This window comes from Falco peregrinus, chromosome 6, assembly GCF_023634155.1.
Source record: "Falco peregrinus isolate bFalPer1 chromosome 6, bFalPer1.pri, whole genome shotgun sequence".
Lineage (NCBI taxonomy): Eukaryota > Metazoa > Chordata > Aves > Falconiformes > Falconidae > Falco > Falco peregrinus.
Window position 1 is genome coordinate 10,971,658 of NC_073726.1, and position 21,400 is coordinate 10,993,057.

General features: G+C 50.8%; 2 protein-coding genes across 3 annotated transcripts in view; both read left to right on the forward strand.

The window, feature by feature from the left end:
• The window catches only part of CADPS2 (calcium dependent secretion activator 2), a 323,550-nt gene extending 315,560 nt beyond the window's left edge, over positions 1 to 7,990 (forward strand). For both annotated transcript variants that reach the window (XM_055808537.1, XM_055808536.1), the window contains 2 exons: positions 3,456 to 3,560; positions 7,016 to 7,990. In XM_055808537.1, coding sequence (XP_055664512.1) covers positions 3,456 to 3,560; positions 7,016 to 7,186 — 276 coding nt within the window. In that variant the 3' untranslated portion in view covers positions 7,187 to 7,990. The remainder of the gene's footprint in view (positions 1 to 3,455; positions 3,561 to 7,015) is intronic.
• A 10,026-nt stretch (positions 7,991 to 18,016) lies between these two features.
• FEZF1 (FEZ family zinc finger 1) lies at positions 18,017 to 20,934 on the forward strand. Its single transcript, XM_055808635.1, has 4 exons — positions 18,017 to 18,832; positions 19,021 to 19,155; positions 19,437 to 19,569; positions 20,198 to 20,934. Exons 1-4 carry the CDS (start codon positions 18,035 to 18,037, stop codon positions 20,497 to 20,499), a joined length of 1,368 nt encoding a protein of 455 aa, XP_055664610.1. The 5' UTR covers positions 18,017 to 18,034; the 3' UTR covers positions 20,500 to 20,934.
• The last annotated feature ends 466 nt before the right edge of the window (positions 20,935 to 21,400 follow it).

A 21,400-nucleotide genomic window follows, 5' to 3' on the forward strand; every position in this document is an offset into this window, starting at 1 on the left:
CAATATTTCAACACTCTTTCATTGTCAATACCACCTTCTGAGCCCTTCAGCTTGTTGCTTGCTCTAAAGATCTTCTTAGATTGGGTTTGAAAACTTCACCTTAAACACTAGATTAGACTGATGTTCTGTTTTCCGTGCTCCTGTTGATTTGTTGAACCTTCCCAGGGCTGGAAAGCAAGTAGCAGCTTGATGGGGAGATGGGCTGCTAATATGATTTACCAGTCTACAGTCATGCACAATAAGTGTGAATAAATACAGGGGTCTCACAGAGTCAACCCTAGCCTTTCCTTTTCTCTTATTTTTTTACTTTAAAAGAGGTATCTCAGGAAAATGAAGTGAGTAATGCATGCCCTTACAGGAGCTGGATAAGCTATGAATAAGAAGACGGGGGGGCAGTGAACGGGAGCAGGGAGGTAAACATTTTCGTTAGAGTGGTTGGCTGCTGTTACATGCTGATGTGAAAAACATATTTAATAAACACTTCCTGCTTTATTCTTGCATAGGAAACAGCAAAGAATATGGCATTAATACCATATAATTGACATCTGCAAGAGCTGCATTGTCCTTTCAGTGCTATTGTTACTAGCGGGAAAGTGACTTTTTCTTAAACCAGATAGAAGGATTTCTTTTTAATTATTACTACTTGAAAACTTGTAATCACCGGACCATTATCTAACTGCCGAAGCACTTTTGAGTTTGCAACCAGTTCCTGTAAGTCACAGTAGATGCATCCCTGCCTCTGTAACGTGTTCATGGTTGTCAGAATGTGTGGCCTTGGGTTCCACCTCTGAGAGGCATTTGCAGTGCTGTGCATTTTAACAGGCTCCGAAAGAAGCGATAGGGTGATACTTCTCTTCTTACGAAGTCCAGCAGATTTATGTTTATGCAGCTTCAGCCTGAAGTGATCAAAATTGGTGGGTATAAGGCTATAACATAACTTCTTAATAAGGAATAGGAATCCCACCCACAAGTACCTCTAGGAGGACTCTAAAAATATGCTGGATGTGATTTTTCTTGAAAACACTGCGGCAATTCAAAATAAGAATACATCTTTTTCTAATACTATAGCAGTCATATTTTTTCTGAAAAGGTATGTTGACAGAGGAGCAAGTACCATAGTATCATTTCACAATCACCGAATTAAACATTTCTACTGAAAGTTTAACATACCAAAGCTAGTCAATAAAACATATTACACTGTTTTTATTCACAAATTTGAGTAGCAAAATTAATTCCCTCTGATTTTTTAGCTTTGTTTTCAGTGTATGCAAGCATATCACAGATATGTATGGAGAGTCTTAATTTTTACTGCATCCATCTTAGTTAAGTTGTCTGGCTGGGCTTCAAAACACGTTTTGCCAGAAGACTGGGACTGGGTCTATCCTTAGTGATCTGGCACAATTCAGTGGTGTTGCATGGGGAAACCAATCACAGAATTTTTGATTCTGTCTGCAATTTGTTTGTGTGACTAAGTTTCAGCCCCTTCTGCTTCCTACCTGCTACAAACTGTATACATTGTGGATGTGTTATTGGATTCTTTTATGGAAGAATATCAGTTTTGAGAAAACTCCACTACTAAAACCATTCTCTTTCCCATTACTATGTTACAGATTAACAACTGTAGAGTCTGAGTGATAATGTAATAACTGACCTCATCTTACTGCAGTGAACAATAGATATTCTGGGTAGAATGCTTGGCATATTAATGTTTATGTTTATTAGATCAATAGAGTTTCCTGAGTGAATAAGCTCAACTGTATTTTATTCTCTAGACATTAGTATATATACAGATGTCATATAGTTTACAGCTGCCACTTAGTAACAACTCTGTCACATTAAAAATATTTTGCAGGTACTTATAAAGGAAATCAAAACCAGCATGCATGTTTGGGGTGAAATAATGTAATAGCATGAGAATGTCAGTCAGTGGTAAAAACCCATTATTTTATGGATATCCGATCAGTCCCATATTTTATTGAATAAATCAAATTACTTATATGAAATGTGCAGCTATCTGCCTTTTGTGTGGTGTTTGTTCACTTCTGTAAAATACTAAATTAATAGGATAAACTCTAAAATGTGAATAATTTATTTGCAATGATTTAAAATTATAATACATTTTAACACATTATACAAAATAAATGGAAGCCGTTATTATATGACAATCTTATTTCAAACTTACCTTAAAACTGATAGTTACAATGACACGAGACTGTTTCTTTACATATATTCACTGTATGTCTTCAAAGCTTTTTCCAGAGAGCTTACATTTTGATGAAAAGATTCTAGTTCTGTCTGTTACATCCAGTAGCCCGTAATTTGTCTTCATTTTTTCAATATATACTTCATTTTATTCGTTAATGTAGAGGTGGCTAATGAGATGTGTTAGACCCTTCCTTTGAATTACTTCATGACATATACCTTGCCTAACATGCTGCATTTTAAAATGTGCAGTTTCCTCTCTTTGCATATCTGTGTATTTTGTAAAGACACAGGAAATTACATTAGAAAAGAATTTAAGCTGCTTCCCTGTGGGGAAAGAGACTAGAAACAGACCTACGACACAAACTCTTTTAATCTCTCACTGCTAAAATGAAAAACAAAAAAAACCCTTCCTTTTTACAGTTTGACTAAATGACATCTGGTTGGTATTTTACAGGAGAGGGAGGAAAACTGCTACAACTATGTTTAGTAAAATCTCCTTTAATCCAGTTAATGTGAAAGAACTATTTATAGTAGCTATTTGGATCTGAGCGTTTTTTTACAGTAACATAGACACCAACAGCAGAGAGCTTATTCTTACCCCATCCGTTTGTGAAGCTTTGAGGGAAAACATACCCATGCCTAAGATAAAAAGAGGAAATAAGGTAGGCTGTAATTATAATTAATAATTAATGTAAAACAAAACCTTAACGTGGTTATTTTGGGAGGGGCAGAGCGGTGTTTTCATCATGCTGAAATACAGTTTCCATGGATTTCTGAATATTTTTTTTTGCTTAATACAGAAGTGATTTAAAAGAAAAAAGCAAGACATTGCATATTCTGTCTGATGCTGTTTTCCTGTCTGGATCAGGAAATCTAGGTATCGCAAATTGTCTCTCAAGATACCCTACCTATTTTTTCCCTTGCTGTTTTGGCTGTCAATTCTCTCATGTAATTGTGTATTTAATATCCATTCTTACTGACAGATAGCAAAGCGCATAACGCTGTTTTTCTTGAAAATGTTGTAACTGAAAGATAAAATGGCAGTTGCTAATTCATGTAAAGAACAGTCTAGGTCAAGTTGTTTGATTTCCTACTGACCCATGCAATTCTCTTAACAGGAAATTATATCACTGTTGACTTTAAGTGCTGATCTGTGATCATTTCAAAGTGTTTCATTACCTCATTACCAAATCTGTTAAATGAATACTGCAGAGTTGTTTGGTGTTGGGGTTTTTTATCCTTCTTTTCAGCAATGGTATAGCAGCTCCATGAAAGTCATATGCATGTGGTTGGCTGATAGATTAGACCTTCAGCTTCACATCTACCAACTGAAGACTCTCATCAAGATAGTAAAGGTAAAAAATCTGTTTGTGTTAGACTGCATAGTAAAGAGAGAAAAATGATAAAGTATTAACATGGATAAGTATAAATCTCCCTAAAAGTTAGGTAATGTGGAATAAAGTTTCAACCTTACGTAGTTTTAGGTTGGTTTTTTTTTTTTTTTTCTGTTGTAGCAAATTTCAGAAGAAAGAAACTACCTATGTATTAAAACCTCTAATGTTAATTATATGTGCACTTGTAGTATAGTAACTGTCACCTATTCTGGTCTCATCTCAGTGACAATTAAGATTGTTTTCAGGAATTTTAACAGATTACTGCTAGCCATCCAGCAATACCTAATATAGGTATGCCTAATAAATTATTGTTTGTCATATTACAGATATTTTTTAATTACCCTAATCCCAATTGTATTATTTCTCCACTTTTCCCAGTCTCCTAAAAAGTAACTACTTTCTTTTTTATGTGCATGTGTTTACTAGGTTCAGTTGGAAAACAATATTCTAGATAACATTTTCTAAGCTTTCATACTCCGGGATAAGTATCAATAGAAATACCGATCCCTCCAGTCCAGTCCTCTGTCATTTACACTGGCCAATGTCAAATGATTGTAAGCAAAGTGGAAAATACCTTGAAATAGGCAATTATGGGTTACCCTACCATAAAAGCAAGTTTCCTCCTAACTCCCTTTCAGATCTTAGTTAACACCCTTAGGCAAGAGACGGAAAGCCATTTCAGATTTTTTCCCTTTTTAATGCTGTCTTGTTTAACTCTGAACATTCTTGTTATCTGTATAAATGCAGAATAAGAAGCACCTGTTGTCACTGGTGACTTTGATTTCTTCAAAATATTTTCTCCTTAAGTTCATGCCAGACTGTAAAGCCAGAAGCATTTTAACTTGTGGACACCGGAATTGCAACTGCAACTTTCAGGATTTACTTACCTAAAAGAAAAAAAAAGCGAGAGAGAGTTGCAATGCAAGCAAATAGTCATAAATATGATGGCATCATGGCTCCCTGAACCAAGCTTAGCTTTGCTATTTTTGACCTTAACTGATTTCTCTGGGAACAGGATTTGGCTCTTCATTATGTTACAAGCCAAAACAGCAAAAGCAGTTTGCTATTTGTTGTTGAAATGAATGGCACTTGTGAAAGGTTTAAAGCTCTTCTCAAGTGAAGGGAGTTATCATCCTCCGGGGGGAAAAAGGTGTCACAGGAGCTAAAACCTGTGCCCAGTGAGATCTGAGAATGGGCAGGCTAAATTATACCAGTAAAATATCACCTGGGAGATTTAAAGAGGCTCTCACAAAACCGAGCGTCAGGTGAACAAGCAGCACTCCCAGCCAGCCTTCCCTCCGCTGCCTGGCGCACCCATCAGCCTGGTTCCAAAGAAGTAGGCTCCCGCTGGCGGGGGGGACACGGTGGTCACGGCAGCAGCCTTGCTGTGCTCATGCACCTGGCTTGCTTTGCACATAGTGTGTTACTCCATGGCGTCTCCTGTGGATACGGAAGATTGAAGATGATGTCAGTCATAGACATTCTGGTCAATGTACTGGAAGACAGAGACTGTTGTCCACCTGTGTTTTGGTGGTTGAAGACAGAACTGGTAAAAGAGGAACTCAGGAGACCGACTGGAGATAAGAAACAGTGGTTCAAGCAGAGTACCCTAAGAAGCTTTCACTGCTGCAGCCTAGCTGGGGAGAGGCACAGGGGGAGGCCCAGGTCCTCCAAACTCCAGAGTGAATGAAGGCACTTCTCTGTTTGCTGTTGGAAAAACTCGGAGGCTGTGTTGCCCCTGACATCTCTTGAAAATATTCCAAAAAAAAAGAAGCGGGAGGTTTATTTTTAAAGGTCATGGAATGAGTAAGAAATAGATGATTCTAGATGATTCTTTCATGTTTGGATGCAGCAAAAGTCATGGCGTTATTAAGAATGACCAGAAGAAGAAACATGGTTTGTTCCCGTTAAAGCCTTTGTGATGGCATAAAGATATCATTAGATGTCTGAGACACGTGCAGAGGGATGTGACTGAAGAAGAGTCAAGGACCAAGAGGAAAGTTAGGGAGAAATGAAAAATTAAGCTTGGAAGTGAACATTATAATCCTGCAAAAGTGTGTCAAGAGAAGAGCAATGACTGAACCCCAGAGTGCTGGTCTGAGAATGGGAGGAATACAATGTAAAACTGAAAAAAAAATTCTGTAGGACCTGTTAGCAGCATAAAAGGAAATTGAATGCACAGTGTTATAAAAAAGGAATGCAATGGTGACACTTGAAAAAGACCAGGCAGGGTACTTGCAGGAGTATGTGAGGAAAACATAAGCTGCATCCATTGACTCTGAAGCTGACCTATGAAAGTCAAATAAATCTCAGTTGCAGTGATTCAAACAAGGTTTAAATAATCATCACAGTGGCAGGAAAAAATCTCCCATCTGAATGTTACCTGGTTTGAGAGGTGTCTTTTGCAGTTCTCTGAAGTATTGAGTGAAACAAGAACAGCTCTCCTCTTCTCTTTCCCTAAGGGTTGTGCACCGTCTCCTCCAGCAGAGGCATGGGCCTGATGATAACCTTTCATTATCTTCCTTTTTCTTTTTCTCATATTCTCTTCCATAAACATTGGGAACTCATAGTAACAGTGCACACAAAATAACAAAACAAACTAGAGCAACTTGTCCTTCTTCAGCTTTTTAGGCTAACTTCAGGAAAAATCATTTCAAACGTGTTACAACTTAAAAAAAGAAGGTAGAGTAAATGATTTTCCATATGCTCACTTGAACATAGCATCAATGAATAAAGTAGTTCCACTCAGAATTCTTACTTGATAGAAAGTCAAAGAAGAAAGTCATATCTGCTAGTTCATAGAAACCCTGGATACCAGGGAAACAAAACATTCTCAAGTGAAAAAAAAAAACCAAACAACAGATGTAGATGTGAGTCAAAATGTAGACGACAGTGTAAATTAACTGGCTGAAGTAGTCACCTGAGAAATGTTTACGTTATAGACCATGATCTAAAATGTATCTTATTTTTCCACACTTGTCTTATAAATGTAAAGATAAATGCCAATAAAATCATATTATGGGGAAAGAGTCAGACATTCACATTTTATATGAAATGACAGAACTACCTGTAGCTAAATTCATATTTCAATATGCTGTTAGAAAAAATCTTTGTTTTTTGTTGAATCACTGAGACAAATGGAAGTTACTGAGAACTCAGCATACAGTTACAGAAATGTAGTACAAAACACAGTCTCTTAAAGGAATAACATCAAAGCATGGCTTGTAGACTCTCTAGAGTTTATAGGAATTTCATGCAACCAAGACTGCAAAATCTTTATCAAACTCTAGATGATAGGTCCCTAACTGCAGGCAGAACAAAACTGTTCCACTGGCATGCTAGAAATAGCCAGCGTGTAGCAGAAGGCTGCTCAGACTTGCTCAGGTCCGATTCAAGATGTTTTATTTTTGCTGCAGAAAACCTACCGAGACTTCAGGTTGCAAGGCGTGCTGGAGGGAACACTGAACAGTAAAACCTACGATACCGTTCACAGCCGTCTGACCGTAGAGGAAGCCACAGTATCAGTCACGGATGCGGGAGGACTTCAGGGCATTACTATGAAAGACAGTGATGAGGAGGAAGGATGATACTATTTCACCAAGCATTTGGAGTTCGGGTGTGATGGTCTGAGGGTGGGGGTTATCTCTGGCTTGGGGTTTTTTTAGTAACTTGTCCTTGTACTTGCGTTTATAGTTTTGCCTTATGATATAGGTGCAGAAACGTAATTTGCTCTGTTTTTTTAAAAAATTTAAAAAAAGAAAGTAAGATTATCAGAGGAAAAGTGCCAAGGACTTTTTCAGAACAATGGTTGTAGCATATTTTAATGTATAGCTTTGCTTAGAGCTGCAAGAACACTGGCATGGAGTTTGAGTTCTACTTGTGATTATGTTTCTTTCCCTTCTGTTCGTTACCATTCATTCTTGTATCTCCATCAGGTATTGACGTCCTGTGCAGAAAACAAAATGTGTGCCTCACTTAAAATACAACTATACCAGAAATCATTCTTGGAATAAGTCAGTGCCCTAGGTAAAAAAATAGTGTATTTTCAGGATTACATTTTGTTTACCTTTTTTTGTGCTTAATTTTACATTATTATGCGATGCGCATTAAAAATTTTAATCTTGGTTCTTTGTATTTTGCAGTTGGTATATAAATAGTAGGACTTCAAGGACAGTCAAACACATACAAACTACTTAGGAGTGTTGTGTCTATTCATTTTGCAAGTTTAAAGGTATCTCATCATGTTGGATGTCAGTAAGCTTGCCATCAATGTTTCTATTTCTGTGAAAAATTTCAGGCAATAAGAACACATTTTGTCGTGACCACTTCTGTATCTACCCAAGTTTGTATAGAATTCTACAATTAAAAGATGTTTTCAATATTTCAAACCATTTCAACTGTTGCGTGATTCCTCATGAGAACAAGGATTTTTAAAGATTATTCTATTTAGTTTCTATAGTGATTTATAGTCAATATTTTTTTTATAGAGCAGATATATGTATATAAATATCCAAAGACACAATGCCTTGATAAAGGAAAAAAAAGCAAACAAAAACCCTCACGAGCAGACAAACAGAGAGTGCCTGCTGCCTGATTTTCTATACCCTCAATATGACCTGGAAAGAATTCAAATTTTCATCAGTCAAAATTCACACAACTTACCAAAAATGCAGCTTTGGGGGTTTTTTGTTTGGTTTGGTTTGGTTTTTGTTTCGGTTTTTTGTTTGGGGGGTTTTTGGTTTTTTTGCATGAACATGACTAATTCCTGGGGGGGTGTAGAACAAATCAGAAAGAACACAGATTTCAGTTCCCAAAGTAAGGCAGGTTGCTGGGGCTCTTGTTGAGCCATAATGTCATACTGGAAGGGCTTCGCTGACGGACTGCTGAGGATTTGCAAGGCTGGCGTGAAGCTTCCCTCCAAGAAGAGGCCGTAGGACTTCAGGGGTCTGTCACAGGCATGCGGGGCTGCAGGAACTGAGAATGAGAGCTGCAAGGAAAGTGATTTTTAGCACACTTGGAAGCTCAACCAAGCAGGGAAGGGTGAGTTACGCTTCTTCCTAGCTGTCTAGGGAGAAACCCAAAGTGGCAATTTTTTCCTGCAGCAAACCTCCTCATCTGCACGTGAGTTGAGGTGCATTCAGCAGAAAGGAGGAAATGGGAGCTGGTGAGGAAGACCATTCTTCTCAGCTCTTCATGCCCCAACTGAGTGCTCGCCCAGAGGTGCCTGGGCAGGGGCGCAGCACCCCCCGCCCCAGGATGCATGTGGCTGCAGTGTGACATGCATTTCAGGGAGCAGCAAGGCTGCAGGCGGCTGCTGTGGTGCCAGCAGCCAGAGGGGTGGGCAGGGCGCACACAGCCCACTCCCCTCCATCACTTGGCATTCATGTTACCAGCTCTGCTGGGCAGGAGGGAGCACAGGGAGCCCCAGCGGCGTTTTCCACCATTCCCAAGTTCCCAGGCGGGTTTGCTGGTTTAGGTTTTGGTAGCAGTAAAAGAATTACCTATCTCTCCCCTGTGTCTCGTCCCAGTTGTGCTGGCACGTGACTGTTGACAACGTTTGAAGGGCCAGGTGGGGCTCTGGCTGAAACCCAGGCTGCGTGAGGGGCAGCCCACCAGGCCAGGAGCTGCAGGCTCGGGCCCCGTCCGGCTGTGGCAGGCAGCAGGGTACGGAGGAAGCCAGGCTGCCCACCCTAACGCCCGGCTCCCAAGTCCAACGAAGCGGAGAGATCGGTGTTGGTCAGGCCCAGGGAGAAGCTGTGTCTCTGCCAAGGTACCCCTGCTTGCCCTCTCTCCACCATTTCTGTTCCTGAGACCTTGCGGAGGTGCCTGTGGAGGAGCCGGCTGTAAGCAGGGGAAGGCAGGTGGCACCGCGCCGGCCCCGCGGAGCCTGCCGAGGCCAGCAGTGCAGGGGCATGCCAGGTCCCTGCAGGACTCTCCTGAGAAGAAGACACTAGGAGGTTTTTAAGGTTCTGAGATGACAAGGGTAGGAAGCAGTATCAAAACCCAATGTTGTCCCTAGCAAGTTACTAACAGTGTGGGAACCCAGGCTGGGAACTAGAAACGCTAGGACAGAAGGGTCTGTCACCAGCACAGTCCAGGAGATACGAGTCCAGCTTTCCTTCAGCAGAGACTGACCTGGCAGTAACCATCTGCTGAGCCCCGTGGAAAACATACTGATTTACACTCACCTCCCCTGTGGGCTTGTCCTCTCTCCCAAGTCGTCCCCACACTAAGGCGGCTTCCCTAGTAAGGCAACCAACTCTCCCTATTGATTTGGGCAATTACAGAGTAGGTTATAGTAATTTCACCTGTCAGGGCCTCAAGACCTCGAGGCCACCATGGTCCTGACTAGCCTCACCTGGGACGCCCACCCACAGCCTCTGCCCAGGGACCACCTCAGCTGCTCAGCTACAGCCGTACCTGTGCTTGCTTATGGGCTCTGTTGAACCAGACCCTGACCTATGCACTGATTTCACACCTTCCCGATAACCACAAGCATGTCAGTGATGTGGACTCTGGCTTGCCACCACCTCCCCCTGCCCCAGCCTGCCCCGCTCCCTGCCTGGCTGGGGTGGGACCAGCCCTGGCTGGTGGAGCCCTGTCCTGCCCACCTGCCCACCTGGGGAGTGCCCCCAGCTCCCTGTCCCTTAGGGAGCAGTCAACCCTTTCTACGACCTAACATAATATAAAACAAAAAAGCTATGATTTTTTTGTGTGTCTTGCAGTGGGTCTGATTTACTCAAATTTCATGAAGCATGACACTGGTGCACCCCATATGTCGAGCACTTTGCTATATACAATTTCATCTGCATGCAGTACTTGCAAGACATGTCTGTCAATAAGATCAAGATGAGTAAGGGAATAGTAAAAAAACCATGATGTAACCATGAAGAAGTTATGAGATGTTTGTGATTTCAGAGACATTAACTCAGATGCAAAGTATGGGATAAGTTATTATTAGAAAGGCAGCACAGCAGACATCACAGGAAGGCAGGTACTGAAATGACAGCGCTCCAAAGGTCGTTCCATTTCTTATTAATTCACGTATTTTCTTAGTAACTAGATTGAGAAGGCCAGTGAGTATCTGCGTAACAACTTTGGAGCCAGGCACCGCCGCCGCAGCGAAACCCAACTGCATGGAGGCAAGCTCCGCCGCTATAGTGCAATGTATGTGTTTAAGCTACATCTCAATGTATGTGTTTAAAACCTCAGCCCGCTCCTGGAGGCGTGTGTCGGTCCGGGAGCGGCACCCCGCGCTGTCCGCCTCCCTGCGGGGCATCCACCCGCCGCCCCCCGCTGCTCCTGAGCGGGCGCGGGGTGCGGGAGCTCTTAGCAAGGGGGCGGGGGTGGGGGGGGTGGGGGTCGTTTGGTTCACCCTTCTGCATCTTTGCGGCGTGAAAGGGGCTCTAAAGCCACGACCGGGTGCGGTGCTCAGGGCCGGGGCGGGCTAGCGGCGCTGCCCCCGCCAGCATTCCCGCCGCCGGGGGCCAAGAGCTCGCCCCTCTCCGCTATGGCTTCCCCCCTCCTCCGGCCAGGGCGATGGGCAAGGCAAGGCAGAGGCCGGGGCAACCGTCGCAGCGGACAGGGCGAGCCTGGGGCCCCGAGCCCCCGGCCTGCAGCCGAGCTCAGCCCCCGGCCCGCCCCCCCAGGTCCCCGCTGCACCACCCCGCAGCTGCACGGCGGGTCGCGCCGGGGGTGGGCAGCGGGAGGTGGGCAGCGCGGCTCCCCGCCGGGAACACCCGTGCTTGTGGAACCACACCACGATTTAAACCCGAGCCCAGCTGACGGCGGACAGCCTCCGCCGCGGGACCCGGCGCCGCTGGGGAGGGAGCGCTGCACCGAGGAGGGCGAGCGGCTCCCGGCGACCCGGTGCTCATCAAAGACGCCCAGAGGTGCGGCCCCCCTCCTCGGCACGGAGGACACGACACCCACTCAACGCTTTCTGGGGTCCCGGGGGGATCTCGGGTCAGGCCCTGGATGTTTCAGGCTTGGAGGGGGGCAGAGCTCCTCCTGGGACACGCCAGACCCTCGGCGCGGAGGGCCGTCGGGGCACCTGTGCGTGGGCAGCAAGTGCGGCTCCACGAGGGGCACGGCAATGAGCGCGGGGCGTCGGGGCGGGCAGGGGGCGTAAGGCAGTGGGGTGGGCTGCTGCTGAGGCTTCCTGCGCAGGGAGTACCCGTTATGCATCTTCCGGGGGGGGTCTGAATCAAACGTTTGACTAACAGCAGCACCTAGCAGACGGCGGGAGCCGCGAGGCAGCAACAGGAGAGTCCCTTTGCAGAGGGGGAGCTGGACCCATTTGTGCGAAAGGGATGGAACCTGGACCCCCGCGGGACCCGCAGGGACACCTCCGCCAGCCTGGGATGCCCAGCACAGCCCCGGCCTGGGCGGGCTCCCACCGGCCCAGGAGAGTTTTGCTCTAATAGCGACTGGGGAAAAAAAAAAAAAAAAAAAAAAAAAAAAAGAAAGGGGGAAAAAAACCCCCACCAACACAATCAAAACCAAAACCCAATCGACCCTCTCCCCAGCAAACAAACAGAAAACGCCAAGCAAATTGTAAGTTTTTGGCCTTAGGGGGAATACTGTCGCCTGCCCCCTCTGCCCCTTCCTCGGGCTGCTGCTCAGCGGTCCCCCGTGCCCGGGTAGGGGTGCCGGGCGAGCCGCCAAGGGCGGCGGGGAGCCCTCTCCGGGCGCCGTCCAGCAGCGGCCGCGCCGGGGCGCGGCTCCTGCTTTTCTTCTTCTTGTCATGTTTTTCCCTTGGCTTCTCCCTCCCTCTCGGCAGCGGCACACCGAAACGGAGCCCACCACAAGAGAGCGGGTTTTTGTCCCGCTCCGTGGCTGGCAGCCTGTTGATGGCCGACACCTTCTCCCCGCCGTCCGGGCGAGCCCGGCGCGCTCCGGTGCCAGCAATGCAGCAGCCAGGCGCCCACGCAGCCGACCAGCTCTTTGCTTTGCTCCAGGTTAGCTCCCAAAACACTGGGAGAAAATAGAAACAAAAATAAGTTAATTGCTCCTGATCCTATTCAGGAATCTTAAAAATAAATAGCTTCCCCGAGCCAAAGAGCGCAAGGCGTTCATTTAGCAGCAACAGGGCTAAACATTTGTTGAACTGGGAAAGGAACAAATGAGAAAGTGTCATTCATGGCTCCAGCTGCCGCTGGCCTCTCCCAGCCACTTCCACCAAGGGCCCTTTGGAGTTGATGACACCGCTGGGTCCCCTCACAGGCGGACTGATTAGATTAGACGTGATTGCTGCAGTTCACGTTCGTAGCTGGCACACTTAGACAAATCGCTTGCATGAATTACGGGAGGGCCGGGAGCGCTGCTTTAGAGGGTCACTTGTAATTTCGATTATATGTGATTAAAGGCTTTATACGTGAAAAGGCTTAATTTGCACCCGTTTGGTTTTCGGTTTAAAGGGGTCTGTACGAGACATACTGTACTGTCAAACTTTGTTTTACCTCCGGGAACACTTGTGTTTAGCGGGTCAGTGTCAACTGTTTTTCTTTTGTGATGGATTCGGTTAAAAATAGCAATACTTTATTCTTTTCCTTGCGGTGGAACTGATACAGAGGGATGCCAACACGCACTCACTGTATGGGGAGAATATACATAGTCTCAGAAGGTATATTACACACACACACACAGATACATGTATTTCCCCCGGAGAAAATGTCAGCGGAGAAAACGCCGAAGAGTTAAAACTGAAAACAACCCGTCAAAGCCCAAGCGCCTTCGCCCGCGCTCCCGGAGCAGCCGAGCCCGAGCCGCGGCTCCGCGGCCGCCCCGCCCGGCCCCGGCCCCCAGCCCCCGGATCCCAGCCCCCAGCACCCGGTCCCCGACCCCCAGACCGCAGACCCCGGCCCCGGCCCGGCAGCCGGGCAGGTAGCGGCAGCAGCAGGTTTCCCACCGAAAAGGACGGCGGTGTTGGATCGCCCGCAACGCCGGCTGGTAAACGGAGACTGCAACCGGCCCACCGTCCTGGGAAACACGGGGGCTGCTCCCCTCCGCGTCAACTCTTTCCCCCTTTTTGTATTTTGACCTCCCTCCAAGAGACAGTAAGCAGCAAGCCCTGCGCGGGAGCCAGCAGCGAGGCCAGCTCCGGTTCTGGCGCGGCAGGAGGGCCGGCACGGCTCGCTGCGGCGGGTGTGCCGGGCCGGGGCAGCGAGGCGCCCCTCGGGCACGGGGCGGCGGGAGCTCCCGTCCCCCCACGTCGGGGGGTAAATCGCCTCGTCGCGCAGCCGGCGGCTGGGGAGGAGACGGCGAGGGCGAGAGCAAGCCCCGGCTTTGGCGGTGAATCTCGAAGGTGGTACCACTCGTGACGATTGTTACGATAACAACGACCGCGGTCGGGCCGTGACCGGGAGCCGTCGGGCCCGCCGGTGCCGCGGCCGGGGGCGTTTCCGCGGCGCCCCGGCACCCCTAGGCTGAGCTCGCCCCGCGGGACGGGGGCGGCGCGGCGGGTCGGTGCTTCCCCCGCCCGGCCCCGGGCCCCGAGCCCACCGGGGGGTCACCGCGAGGTGCGGCGGGCTCGGGCGGCAGGGCCGCGGTAAGACACTTCCAGGAAAAGATTAATACACGCAACAGAAGGTTAGCGGAGCTATTATCCTTTTCAATTCATTTTTTACTTAAAAACGCAATGGAATTATTCCTTTTATTAAGGAGGAAGAAATTAAAGATTAGGCTTGAGGCGGTATTTTACCTCCCTCTAATCGCCTCTGGGATCGGATTGGAGTAATCCTGACGACGAGATGAATTCGCCGGTGACTCGGATTTTGAGTGCATGTAGAGATACGTTATGATAATAATGCAAGTGAGCAATATCAAGAACATAGCTTAGGAGCGAATGAAACACAAAGCCGATTACGGGGAAAAAGAGAACAGCAGCTTTCCCGGGCAGCACACGAAATCAACTCGAGGCAAAACTTTTGCCCTTAATTCCTCCGACGGTTTGTAACTCTGGGAGGCCGGCGGGCCCGCTCCTGCCCCCGCCGGCCCCTTCTGCCGGCCTCCGGTACGTGCCGCCAGGCTGGGGAGAGGCCCGGAGGCCGGGAGGCTGGCCCAGCCTGCGGCCCGCAGTGCCCCATGAAGAAACTCGCCAAGAGGCTACCTCTCGCCCCCCCGCCAGCCTGCTCGGCGCTCTGCCTCGGGTAACAGCCCCCGCAGCAGCGCGGCTGCAGGGCGTTCGCAGCTCGGCACGTGTGTAACGCCGCTGGAAAGATGCAGTCCGAGCGCGAGGCAAAGCTCGGGGCAGGACCGGGAAAAAAAAATAATACATCGACACTGATTTTAGTAAATCTGTCTGTATCGCGGGCAACCCCAGCAGAAGCGAGGCTGCCTCTCTGGGACGGAACAGAATCAATTCCAACGAAAGAACAATTAAAAAACATTTTTAAATGGCTTTCAGGTCGCTGTTTAATTAGGCACGAACGTAAGTTCCATGCGCGGTACGGAAAGGGAGGCATATCCCTAAAGAAGCAACGAATAATAAAGCTCCCGTTTCTCCAGGAGTGCATCTCAACATTGAGGAGGCCGGTATTGTTGTAATGGCAGGGCTGTAATTCCTGCTTTGGGATATTTACCCTGCTCAAATGACACTACATATTTTAATTTGAAACACATGTCAAAAAGTCAATCCCAAAAAGACCAGTTAAAAGCAAGCTGTTAACATATTAAGTATATGGGATTTGAAGCCTCTAAACCCCACTCAACAATAATTCCCTTCTTCAGCACCAATCAACAGGAAATTTGCCTAGATTGAATTAAATGTAAATTGCTCTGAAGGAGGAAACTCTCCTCTGGCAGACACAAAATAAGCGAGAGACACCGACACCCTGGAGAAGCGGGAAGCCCGGGGCAGCTGCCCCGCACGGCGCTGGGGGCACATGGCTCCGGCCTCCCCGGCTCCCCGCGGACCCCCCCACCCCCCCGGCCGAGGCTGCCGGTGCCAGTGCGGAAAGCAGTAGCTAAGAGGCGGGCGGCTGCGGCAACCCGATGCGGGGCAGCAATTACGGTCTTAAGCCGCGACCCGTCTGCCGGGGGAGCGGCGGCAGCTGCGCCCCGGCCGAGGGACAGCAGGGACCGGGGCTGGAGCACCGCGGCCGGGGACCCCGCACGGCACGGCGCGGCTCGGGTCCTCCCTCCGCCCCGCGCTTGCCCGCATGGCTGTGTCCATCCAGGCACGCCCCCGGGGGCAGCCCCCGCTCCTGTCGCCTGCCTGAGCTCCGGGACACCGACGGGACGGGGCGGACGCGGAGGTCGCAGGGCGTGCGGGGCGCATCCTGCGCGGCGAGGGATGCCCGGGCTACGGTCCTTCGTCGGAGGCCTGTCCCGGGAGCCGCGGTGCATCTCTTCCTCCGTCCCCCGCAGCTCCACCATGCTCTCACGGCAGCTCCCGTCTGCGGAGGTACCGTCGTGGAACAACCGCTGCCTTGTCCGCCTCAAAGGGGGCCGCGGTGGCCCAGGGCGGCATCGGCCCGGTCACAGCGCCGAAGGCAAGGATGTCTCCTTCCATCCCTCCTCCCCGGGGCCCCAGCCCTTCCTCCCTGCTCTCGCTTCCCCGCAAGTGGATTGCCCTGGGCCGGGAGGATGCGTGGGGGGGGACGCACAGCCTTTTGCAGGCTTCCCAGCTGGTACCCGAGCAGCGGGGGCCGGGCCTCCCTGACTCGCCGAAGGCTTCTCTCCACAGGCAAACCCGAGACCTCCTTCCTCTCTCCCCCGGCCCCGGAGAAGGGCAGTGCCGTGCCGCGGGAGTGGGGGGCGCCCCGTGGGCCCCTCCGACGGGGGAAGCGACCAGGCTCTGCCCTGCCATGTCCCGCCGGCCGCCCGCTCCCCAGGCTGGCGCGGGGGGGGTGGGGTGGGGGTGGGGGGGCGGCGGCGGGGCGGGGTCGGAGGGACCCTTGGCTGTTCCCGGGGATTTCCGTAGCGGCCTCTCAGTCACCAGCCAAGCGAACCCCAAGCCGGCAGGAGGAACAGGAGTTGTTCTGACCGCGAGCTGCTGGGTGGTGGGACGGGGACGAATGCAGAAAGCCCCTTACCCACCGCTGTCCCCCTGCCCGACCCCCCGCTTCGCTGTAAGTACGAACACCCTGGGGTGCTGGAGCTACCCAGCTGGAACAGGGCCGCCAAGCTCCCCTCTAAAAACGTGGGGAGCACATCTGTTTAGGTGCATGTGTACCTAATAAGCAGTGTGTGTGCTGTGTATTTCTTCATCTCTCTAAACCAACCCTGAGTTTTCAGTATTTGTGTTGTGCATGCGTTATTTAAGGGCAGAGAAGCTATACCTAGGGTATACGCAGGTTACTTTAGGTATATATATGAACAGTGCTTCAGATTTAAAAGACACTCCCTCTTCCTACCTCCTTTCCCTTCTCTTCCCCAGCCCCAGGTCTGGATTCATGCCTTTGCTGGCAAGCATTCGTTGGATTTGGCCCGGGTGGTTCCTGCACCCCTATGCATTGCTCTCGCCGTCTGCTTGTCGCAAGTTCCCCGTTCATTTGTTTACTGTGTTTCCCGAAAGCTCACCGCCACCTGACCTTGTCCTTTAAGGCAGTGAGCAGACCAGGAGCAGTCCCAGGAGCAGAGCAGCCATCTCCCTCCCTCGGGCACACAGCCCCGCACCCACGCACAAAGAGAGCTCGGGCTGGAAAGTGGCAGGGAAACAAACAGCTTCCCCTCCAGCCTCTTCTTCTGCAGCACCTCGTTTGACAAATACCCTGGCGCTTGCCCTTGAATTGGGTTTCACATCCCTATTTAGCACTTGGACAATGATTTTAGATGATGTCACTTAAAGCCAAACAAGAAAATTGATCTCGGATTTGCTTGGCCTCTAAAGCCTGGTTAAGCAGATTGCAAATAATAATAATAAAAAAGAGGGAGGGAGGGAGGGAGGGAGGGAGGCAGAGGGGGGGAGAGGCAACAAGGAGGGAGAGACACCTCCTTCCCTGGGCGGGGGAGGCGCGGGCGCCAATGAAAAGTAGCCGCTTACTGGAGGCGGGGGGGGGGGGGGGGGGGGGGGGAAACTTTTCCTGTTGACTGTTGGAAGCGAATTGAGCAATTATCTAGTTTACCTTCTCCTCTTGGAAGTTAACGATTGGCGAGATCTTGGCTGCGTTATTGACACAACACTTTCTATTGACAGAAATAAGTAGCGATTGTCCCGAGTCATTGGTGCGCCAAAGTAAACTGTGATGGGCTGGCATGAGTCCACTGGACTGAGAAGGCTGGTTCCGCCGGCGGAGGCTGTGGTGATGGTGGCGGCGGCGATGCTGGTCTCCCTCCTTGCAGATCAGTGACAAGAAAAGGGGCAAAGAGAGTGAAAGAGAGAGAGCGCGAGGGGGGAGGGCGGGGGGGGGGGGGGGGGGGGGGGGAGAGGGGAAAAAAAAAGAGGCGTCTACCAAAGCGGCTCAAACCGGGCGAACAAATGCAATCCAGCCATGGACAATAGTGGCCACCACACGGCGACCAAAATCCTAGCGACTCCTCCGGCCAGAGAAAGCCTGTCTGCCAGGAGCAACATGATCAGCACGCCCAAGCCCCTCGCCTTCTCCATTGAGCGCATCATGGCGCGGACGCCAGAGCCCCGCTCCATCCCCGTCCCGCAGCTCCTCCACGGCTCCGTGGCCAAAGGCGACCCCAAGCACCCGCTGCACCTCAACTCCTCCATCCCCTGCATGATCCCCTTTGTCCCGGTGGCGTACGACCCCCTGCCCAAAGCGGCGGTGGCCGGAGCGGAACCCAGGAAGGCTCATTTAGACTCCTCTTCCTCGCCCTCCTTTAGCTGCGGCGATCTCTTGAACTGTGCCCTGAGCTTGAAAGGAGATTTCCCCCGCGATGCCCTGCCCTTGCAGCAGTACAAACTGGTAAGACCCCGAGTGGTCAATCACTCCTCCTTCCACGCCATGGGAGCCCTGTGCTATTTCAACCGAGGCGACAGCCCTTGTCACCCGTCCTCCAGTGTCAACATCCACCCGGTAGCTTCTTATTTCCTCAGCTCTCCCCTGCACCCGCAGCCCAAGGCTTACCTGGCGGAGCGGAACAAGCTGGTGCTGCCGGCCGTGGACAAGTACCCGGCGGGGGTAGCCTTCAAGGACTTGTCGCATGCTCAGCTGCAGCATTACATGAAAGAAAGTGCTCAGATCCTCTCGGAAAAAATCGCCTACAAGACCTCGGAGTTCAGCCGCGGCTCCCCGAGCAGCAAGCCCAAAGTTTTCACGTGTGAAGTTTGTGGAAAGGCAAGTAGAGCCGCAGCCCGCCTCCCTTCCCCCCGCTTCCCCAGCCCCCTACCCCGGCCGCCTGGCCGCCGGGCCGTCGGTCGCTCGCTCGCTTGATTTTTAAACGACGGCTTCCCCTCGGCTCTCTCGCCTTCTAATCGCAATTTATTATTTTTTGTTTGTTTGTTTATCTGATTTCACTCTCAAAGGTATTCAATGCACATTATAACTTAACTCGCCATATGCCGGTGCACACGGGGGCCAGACCCTTTGTTTGCAAAGTTTGCGGGAAGGGCTTCAGACAGGCGAGCACGCTCTGCCGGCACAAGATCATCCACACGCAGGTGAGCCTCCATCCCTCCTTTCCTCCCTCCCCCCCGCCCCGAGACCCCTCCGCTCACGCTTTTTGGGGAGCCCGGCGTTGTCCGGCTGCTCCGAGGCAGCGGCGCGGCGCGGGGGGTGGCCGGGCCGGGGGGCTCCGCTTGCTGGGAGCGCGTCGGGGGGCTGTGGGGGGCCGCGCTGGGAGCGGCCGGCGGCCAGGTAGCACCGGGCCCTGCACACCGGCACACCGGGCCCTGCACACCGGCGTCCGACAAGCCGTGACTCGGCGTTTGCTTCCCTCCAGGAAAAGCCACACAAGTGCAACCAGTGCGGCAAAGCCTTTAACCGCAGCTCGACCCTGAACACGCACACGCGAATACACGCCGGCTACAAACCTTTTGTCTGTGAATTTTGTGGCAAAGGATTTCACCAGAAAGGTACCAGTCTCCGGCGCCCTCTCCCTTGCCCGGCACCCCCCTGAGCGAGGTCAAGCGTCGGGACAATTTGCAACGGGGAAGGGGGAGGAAGAGTCGATTTCGGCTTTAATTTCTGATGTTAGGGGTTTAGATTAATTCTGAGTGTCGCTAGCCCCGGTGCGTTTCCCGTGGCAGGCCCACGGAGTGGGGCAGGGTCCGGCCGCCGGGGCAGCGCGGTGCCGCCGTTCCGCCGCAGCGCCCGCTCTCCGCGCACCGCGGGCACGCAGCTCCCGGAGCGGTCGGCAAACGAGTTGGCCGCCTTTTTTCCCCTCCGAGCGCAGGGGTTTGGTTACTTTTTCTCCCCGTGTTGCTGGGAAGGCTAAAGCTAGGGGGTTTATTTCTGCAGTTGACGCGATTTTGGTTTATTCGATAATTGCCTTCTCCTCCGCCCAGGGAACAGCCGCGGGGACGACGGGGACAAGGCGCGTTTGCCGATAGCGCGGCGGTCATTGTCGGCTAAAGCCGAGCTCTGGGGAAGAGACGGGGCTCGGGGCTTTTTTCTTTTCTTTTTTTTTTTTTTTTCTCTCTCCTCTTTGCAGCCCCCGGTTCTCAGCCCCGGGTCTCTTTGCCCTTCTTGTCTCGTTCCCAGGCAATTACAAAAACCATAAGCTGACTCACAGCGGGGAGAAGCAGTTCAAGTGCAATATCTGCAACAAGGCTTTCCACCAGGTGTACAACCTGACCTTCCACATGCACACCCACAACGACAAGAAGCCCTTCACCTGCCCCACCTGCGGCAAAGGCTTCTGCAGGAACTTTGACCTCAAGAAGCACGTCCGCAAGCTGCACGACAGCGCCCTAGGATTGCCCCGGCCCCCCGCCGAGCTGGGAGGGCCCGACCAGCCGCCCCCGCCCGGGCCGCTGCTGCAGGGCCCGCCGCTCCAGCCGTGAGGGGCGGCCGCCAGCGGGGAGGGCCGCTCCGCCGGTGGGACCACGGTTGGACCCCGGCCGCTGCCCGCCCGCCTCTTTGCATGCACCTGTTAAGCGGTTTTCGTGTATTATGCTCTATATCGCCACTAACGCTTACGGGACTGATTGTTTCCTTTTTTTTTTTGTTGGTGTTTTTTAAAGACTCTATTTTATGTTGTCGTTGCATCTCAGGTAGAGAGATGGTTTTAAAAAAAAAGAAAAAGCGCCAAGCCAATTTCTGCTGTATTTATTTGGGATCTGTATTACCCGAGCCGGGAACGCTGCACCACTTTAATTATTTCGATGTATATATATTTCCATTGTGTTGATCCTGCCCTGTCTCCGCTGCCTGCTGGTTATTCCCCCCACCCCACCCCCCTTGGTTTCCTCCTCTCCCTCTCCCCCCTGAATATCGTATCTATATGGACAGAGCTGGTTCGCTATGTACGGATTTGAATTTCGATTTGATTCTTGCACGTGGAAAAAAAAAAAAAAGAATTCGTTGACCTGGTGGAAATAAATATTTGAACCCGAGTGAGTGCGGCGGCGGGGGCTGGCGCTGCCGGCCCGGGGGCTGCGGCTCGGCCGGGCGGGCGGGCGGGTAGCGCGGCGCGGCTGCTGTCTAACGGCAAACCTCTCCCGCTTCCTTGCCAAAACACTGAAACAACCGCTAAAGACTTTAATTAAGAGGGGTAATTAGTTCGGATTGATCAAAGCCGGGTTGTTATGTTATTAGCTGCTCAGAAGACTCTGCCAAGCCGAGCCTTGAAAGCGGAGGCCGCTCGTCGGTGGGCGCCTGAGGAGCTGCGGGAGGGGGCGGCTGGGCTTGCAGCGCTCCCGGGGGTGACCGAAACCGGCACGGAAAAGGGTTTGCTTCCCCCCG

Coding starts and splice junctions, on each gene's coding strand:
- FEZF1 (XM_055808635.1), top strand. CDS start 18,035: ATGGACAATAGTGGCCACCACACGGCGACCAAAATCCTAGCGACTCCT. Junction 19,156..19,436: donor ACAAGATCATCCACACGCAG/GTGAGCCTCCAT, acceptor GCTTCCCTCCAG/GAAAAGCCACACAAGTGCAA. Junction 19,570..20,197: donor CAAAGGATTTCACCAGAAAG/GTACCAGTCTCC, acceptor TCTCGTTCCCAG/GCAATTACAAAAACCATAAG.